The sequence below is a fragment of the Papilio polytes genome, unplaced genomic scaffold (genome assembly GCF_000836215.1).
Source record: "Papilio polytes unplaced genomic scaffold, Ppol_1.0 DF823935.1, whole genome shotgun sequence".
In the NCBI taxonomy this organism is placed as follows: Eukaryota; Metazoa; Arthropoda; class Insecta; order Lepidoptera; family Papilionidae; genus Papilio; species Papilio polytes.
Window position 1 is genome coordinate 76171 of NW_013525269.1, and position 7509 is coordinate 83679.

Consider the following 7509-nt stretch of genomic DNA (forward strand, 5'->3'; position numbering starts at 1 on the left):
AGAGTTTGTGTAAGAAACACATTAAAATCTCTTGCATTGCATTATGCATTGACAATTCTTGCTTGTTAACTTGGCGTAAAAGCGTTCAGTATGTTCTAGTCTAAAAAAAAATATGAGAAATCCTTACCAGTATATGACGTAGAGCTGTAAGAGTCGGCGGATGACGCTGATAGAGATCTGCTGCGATATCTGGCGGACTTCTTCAACGCTCCAGACTTTCCACGCTGCCCCTCAAATTTTCCAGCTGTACCATCTGTATTACCCGTCCTTACATGGCCAGGATCGGTCACAGGACTATCGCTTGGTATGTTAGCATTCGCCACACTCTCCTTTCTGTTCTGATTCGGTTCCCCTTGTCCCTCCGACATCGTTATTTTTCAATACTCGGCAAAGGAAATTTATTCCCGAAAATTGAGCTATTAATGACTATAGCCCTGGATAAGAATATATTTTATTCACGCCAGGATAATATGAAATAATTATAATATTGATTTTTAAATAATTATTTCTTCAAAGTAGAGTGTAATCCAATACTAAAATAATTCAAATACCAGCAGGTAAAGGTATAAATGATTTAATTAAATAATGGCATCACAAAGCCTGATATAATTATTAGAGAGGACATTAAAAATATTTCACCACACTTTGTTGCGTAGATGATTATTTTTTTAATATTACATTTGTAAAACGTAAAATCGCACATTCACCTAAAGCTGAAACTGAAATACACCCCTCGCTTGAAACATTTACCTCACCCCTGTCTATGGTCTAGAGCAAATGTTTCACCAATGTCATTTTCGATTTCGATCGACAGGAAATCCAACAACCGGAATACAATCGTAAATCAGTGTCTTAAAAATCTTACGACTTAAATAGCAAAATAAATAAACACTCTTTCAAGTCAAGACAAGGCAGGTTCTAATTTCAGATATTATTATATTTGTCGTACCGTATAAAAGAACATCAAAATGGTCGTTCAGAGAAATTGCCATTTAGTTAACAGAACCTACTAAAAACTGTCAAAAAACTGTAAAAAATTGACTAAACGTCTTTTGATTCAATAATAATATATGAAAACAGCAAAATAAAGTGCAAAGTCAGTGTTTAGTTAAACGCTTAGTCAAAAGTAGAAAGTTTTTTCTGAATCGGAAAAACGTCAAAATGTTGTTTTGTTTATGGTTTTATTCAAGTTCACAAGCAAATCACTAGCGTCGCCAATATGGTAGTGAAATATATGTACATGACAACCGTACGAAACAGCTAGGAAGTAAATAACGGATTTTGTTTTAATAATATCTTTTGGTGAGTGAATACTTTCATATTATTGTCACACATACATAGTAATGTTTTTTCAATCAGTTAACTATACATATGACTTTCGCCAGGTGTAAGGGAATAAAAAAAAAGCGATTTTCGAAATTCGTCATCCAATCGTGTACCGGTAGCCAATGGCATTTAAATAAGATTTAAATTTTGTGAGATGCTATAAATGAAACATGATGGAAAATTATAAACCGTTTGATTTATTCATCTGGCGTCAATCGTGTTTGCGTTGCTAGAATCATCAGAATAAATATGCTTTATTTTTGTCACTTTATCGGAATTGTCAAATCGTTGAGAATGAAATGTTTTATGTTGTATAAAAATAAGTGATATTATTTATAATTTATTTATTTATCAAATCTGATTCAAGTCATTCTAGTGAAGTTCCGTTTATCGTAAGAAACTCGTGATAACGCGTACTCCGTGACTTCGCAGTGCATGTTTATTTGTATTTGGAATAAGTTCGACTAACATATGACGACACGTGGCTTGTACATATGGTTATTGACGTCATAAGATATGCAATAAAGCCTTTTTCGCGCCACACAATAGCTTTGTTTCAAGATTTACAGTTACCGAATTTTATCGGCACATATACAAAAAACCTTCTCTTTAAAAATAAAATAACTTTTAAAACGTTTGTATATTAAAACTACTCTACCTTAGTATTCATATTTTGATTACATCTTATGTGAAAGACTTATTTCTTACCATATTTGTGATCTAATGAGGTTAGTTGTCAAATTTGTAAGCCCCTAAAACATAATATTTGGTACTAACTGTTGCTCGCGACTTCGCCCGCATGAATTAAAAAATAATAAAACAATAGTGATAACATAGTTTTTTAATGGTGAAAGAATTTTTGAAATTGATCACACAGTTTTGGAGTTATTTCAATATACACAAAAATACAAATCTTTCTTTTTATAATGATAGTATAAATTCATTGATTTATTATTCATACTGTTTCTACAAAACCTGTGTTTCAAATTTATGTTATTACTTTAGTAAGTTACTTTTCAGACTCTAATAGTACTTATAATAACTTACCAATATGTCAATTTAAATTTACCCATATTTCTTTAATATTTTCTTCATCTGTTCCAAATGTCATACATACATTTTTGAGTTATTGTAACATACATCCATACATTAAGGTTTTACATTTATTAGTATGATTTTAATAAATCTTATTAACTAAACTCGGGAGACTTGTGTGTCAATGTTTTCTTATCTATTTGTCTTATGACAATTCTAATAAGTAAATTTACTAACTGAAGACGTAATCTTGATGTAAAATCAATACTAATGTCCCCATGAGAATTGTTTCCTTTGTTCTAAGTCAGAATGAAGTGTAAAATTTTAATTATTATTATCAACAGAGACAACTTAATCCTATGACACAGTTTTTTTTTTAATCTATTTCAACGAAAACATTTTTACATAGTGGTGTTAACACAGCTTGATGCCATTAAACATACAATATTTATATTGGCACTGCACAGTTCACATTTATATTAAAAGTTATTTATAGGATACAATGTAAAGTTTAAATAATAATAGTTAATAATTTCTATATGACTAAGTATTTTTTTATATACTATCTGTTTCCCTTAACCTTTTCTGTGTGGAGCTTAAAATCCAAAATTTATTTTCTCTTCTTATTTAAAGCCTCATCAATATTTATTGTTTTTAACCCTTAACTTGACAGAATTTTTTTTTCGAATATCAAAATAATATTCAAAGCACTTAACCTTGATGACCCAAGGTGTTTAGAAAAAATAATAAAAAAAATGTATGTATTTCTACAGATACACTAAGAAGAAAAGGGTTAAATTTTCAAGTGATTCTATCAAAAGAACACCCATTCCTACAAATTGTGGGGGGTGCTTTTAAAGCCTTTAAAAAAATTAAAAAAAACACCCATAGCATTCATCTGTATAGTAAAAGAAATCTATATGAAAAATATTCAGTCTCTAGGCCTCATATGTAGTCTGCGAGTTTTTAAATATCTAAACAATAGAAAGATTTATATTTTTGTATATATTGAAATAACTCAAAAACTATTGGGTTGATTTCAAAAATTCTTTTACCGTTAAAAAGCTATGTTATCAGTAAGTAATATAGGCTATATTTTTTAATTTCACGCAGTCGAAATTGCGAGCAACAGCTAGTTATAAGATATAAAAGAATATTATAATAGAGTAATCCTAGATACAAACTTTGACTTACATTTTAAGAGCATTAGAGCTTAATTTTAAGAAAGTCTGATTAACAGTTATTTGTGTTAAAAGCACTGCTTTTGCTAGTATTAGTACAAGTGACATAACAGTTATGTCTTGTCAGGTGCAAAGGATGTCTACACAGGGCCGCGGGCGCGGCTACACGGGGCGGCACCACCTACGCGAGCCGCGGCCCGGCGACACGGATGACCGCGACGCACGTATCCTTGCTGAACTCAGCCCGAGGACTACAGACAAACAAGGTTATTTATTTATATACCAGCTGTAGTTTGAAAATGCGTCCACATAAAGTTTAAAAATACAGCCTATATTACTCAGGGATAAAGTAGCTTCCTAATGGTGAAAGAATTTTTTAAATTGGCACAGTAGTTTTTGAGTTATTTCAATATATACGAAAATACAAATCTTTCCTCTTAATAATCATACTTCATACTAATATTATAAATATAAAAGTTTATGTGGATGGATAGATGGATGTTTGTTAGAGTTTGTAGCATAAACGGCTGAATGGATCTGGATGAAATTTGGCATAGATGTAGAACATAGTCTGTAAGAAGACATAGGCTACTTACTTTTGTTTATTTTATAATTCCACGCAGACGGTGTCGCGGGCTAAAGCTAGTATTTATATAGATTGTAATTAATTTATATAAAAACAACAAAGTAACTATTAGTACCCTTTTGTTCGTGCAATATAACAAGTACAAATCCAGTGAAACAAACATTTGAGAAAACATAATGCACCTAAAACCAAATTGTTTGCAACTATACCACAACAAAACAAACTGTTTTACAACTCTTATGCACGGTTCACACTTTGTAAGTACAGTTGGTCATAAGCACTCAATAACTGGACTGCCAAAACTGGCATAGTATGAACGCTAATGCTTGTGAGTTCATGCAGACTATTACTGACTGTGCAACTGTCCAACTATACTAGCTTTGTGTAAACCAGGCGTAAGGTCAGTAGTGTGCAAACATAGCTGAAGAAATATGAATATCTAAATTAAAATTAATTGAGAGTTAAATCCATTATTTTAGGGAACTTTTTTACACTAAAATTGTAATAGTTACACAAAATAAAATTAGTATTTACTAATGTCAACCTTGGAAAATATAGATGTATGGATGGATGTTACTTACGTATTTCCTAAACGACTTAGAGAATCTTGGTCAAATTTGGCACAGATGCAGAACTTAGTAGAACTAGAGTTATTATTTTGTCGTATTATTATTTGTCTAGACTTTATGGCTAAAACATGTATTATGTTTTAAGGAATAAACAAGAACTAGTATTTTTATCAATAAAAATCTATGGTCAAGTTATTACAACTTTGACATTTGCATGTCAAACAATTTCGTGAATTTATCATATTGTGTTGCTACCCTCTCTGTCACTAATAAAACATATTTTTACTAGCTTTTGCCCGCGACATGCTCGCCGCGGAAATAGAAAAAAAACTTCGTAAGTAGCCCAAGTTTACCAGACTATGTACATCTGTGACAAATTTAATTGCGATCGGTTAGTCGTTTTGAAGATATGTACTAACAAACATCCATCCATCATCATAACCAATACACTATACATCCCCACCGAAGAGCCTGGAGCCTACCCTGTAAGGTATTGTCAACCATGCTGCACTCTTGTGGGTTGACTTCACACATCTTTGAATTTCTTTGTCCGTATATGCAAGTATCAAGATGTTTTCCTACACCGTAAGAACGTCGGGTAATTTATGTACATATGAAATTCGAAAAAACGAAATTAACATTGGTACGGTTAATTCGAGCCCAAGACTTTGTGTCGGCACTGTAAGGTATTACTTACAAATCAAATGCTCAAACCTCTGAGAATCCACCCAATAATATTTCGTAATTTTTTAGCATATTTATATTAATTTTGTATCTAAATATTTCAGATTCAACAAAAATGGATACAAACAAAGTAGATATAATAGCCAAGGAAGGAGAGTTTGATAACAAAGAGGATATGGATTTGAAGCCAGTCAAGTTGAGCCGGAGCATTGATGACGAGGACCCTGGTGTTAAGGAGTTGCTGCATATTGATGAACAGTTTTTGCCGCTACTGGCTTTGGTATGTAATAGTCACTATTACCTATAGATTTAGGTTGTCTATTAATAACGTTGCATAGTTCTTAGTCTGTTAGAAAAGGGGTTTGGATAGAGAAGGGAATGCTAAGAAAGGGGAAATATCCTGTTTATGTCACCCTCTTTTGATGCATTGCAGATGTTTAGAGCTTCAGTTTATTGAAGAATTACAGTGGTTGTTTGCTTTTCTCACCTTATAATAAAAATCATAAGTTAAATGTCTGAATACATGTTTTTAAACATCCTTAATAATTTTACAGTAAATTCAAAGTTAACTATTAGTAAATACTAGTTTACCCGTGATTTCGTCGGCATGGGATTTAAAAAATACAAAAGTGAGTAGCCTATGTGTTCTTTCAGACTATCCTCTACGTCTATACCAAATTTCATCCTGAACCGTTCAGCCGTTTAGGCTACAAACTCTAACAAACATCCATCCATCTAAACTTTCACATTTATATTAGTATGAATAGTATGATGGCAGTTTTTTTATATAGCAATTGTTCTTTTTAAAAAGTGGTCGATTTTTAATTAATACTCTATTTCTATTACAGCTAGAACAATTCTCTCCGGGTGAAGATGGAATACAATTCAATAGGAAGCTGCGTAATTTTGAAACAACGGTGACTAACATGTGCACAGATGAGACAAGATTACAGTAAGTTCTATGTGCTTTTTTACGTCATATCACCAGCTCACTATACGTCCCCACTGAGGGGATCAGAGCCTACCCTAAGTAAGGGGGGACTAGACCATAGTCAACCATGTTGCACTGCAGGTTGGTTGACCTCACACATATCTTTGAATTTCTTCGCCTATATGTGCAGGCATCACGATGCTTTCATTCACCGTAAGAACCTCGGGTAAATTATGGACATACGAGCTGTTGCCCGCGACTTCGTCCGCGTGGTATTAGAAAACATGCAAACTATATAAATTGCAAAAAGTTACGTATCCCTCGGGAACCGGACTTTTCTCGGGGATGAAGCTTATCCCATGTGTACTCCAGACTTTGTTTTATATCTGTGCCAAATTTCAATAAGATATGTTGAACCGTTGCAGAATGATCGAGTAAACATTAAAAAACTAAATTAAACAATCCCACGGGAACCGTAACTATTCCCGGGATAAAAAGTAGCTTATGTGTTCTTCCAGAGTATGCTCTAAACCTGTGCCAAATTTCATAGAGATCCGTTCAGCCCTTTAGGCTACAAACGCTAACAAACATCCATCCATCCATCTAAACTTTCGCATTTATAATATTAGTAAGATGAATATACAAAAAATCGAAACTCACATTGGTACATGGCGGGATCATGAAGATGAAGAACAGTCTGAATCTCCACTAAATAATACAAAAATACAAATCTTTCCTCTTTATTGTATTGGTAGATATTTATATTGTTAGATAATGTTAATCTAAATCGAAAAAGACACATTACCCACCAACACTTCACATATAGTCTTAATTTTGTTGTTTAATTTTTTTAAATATTTGTTTCGTTTCAGTAAATTAATGGCTTATATTTTATTTTTTTGTTTTCTATGTATCAGTATTGGTCTGTGGGGCCTGGACGCACAGGCTTTTTTTAAGCGCGGGGAAATGCCTTACGCCTAAGATGAGTGATGTTGGGTTTGCACCAACTAAAAATACCATGGTAGTCTCCCATAGCGCTAATGAGGGTCGCGGGATCTCCATTTGGGACGTGACCGTCAACACAGGCCCTAGTTTAGACACCATTCCCCTTCCCAAGGGGAAAATTAATAGTTTTTTTTAAATTTCAGTATGGCGTTCGCGTCGTTTCGAGCGGCGGCGCTGCAGAGCGCGGTGACG

The 7509-nt window shown here is 33.2% G+C and overlaps 2 protein-coding genes across 2 annotated transcripts in view; one reads left to right on the forward strand and one right to left on the reverse strand.

Annotated features, from left to right (window-relative positions):
• The window catches only part of LOC106101918 (adenosylhomocysteinase 2), a 24879-nt gene extending 24395 nt beyond the window's left edge, over positions 1 to 484 (reverse strand). The window contains exon 1 of the mRNA XM_013281285.1: positions 128 to 484. Coding sequence (XP_013136739.1) covers positions 128 to 368 — 241 coding nt within the window. The 5' untranslated portion in view covers positions 369 to 484. The remainder of the gene's footprint in view (positions 1 to 127) is intronic.
• Positions 485 to 1196: 712 nt separating this feature from the next.
• Positions 1197 to 7509, forward strand: part of LOC106101892 — a 12126-nt gene continuing 5813 nt past the window's right edge. The window contains 5 exon segments of the mRNA XM_013281247.1: positions 1197 to 1302; positions 3670 to 3808; positions 5486 to 5661; positions 6230 to 6333; positions 7461 to 7508. Coding sequence (XP_013136701.1) covers positions 3679 to 3808; positions 5486 to 5661; positions 6230 to 6333; positions 7461 to 7508 — 458 coding nt within the window. The 5' untranslated portion in view covers positions 1197 to 1302; positions 3670 to 3678.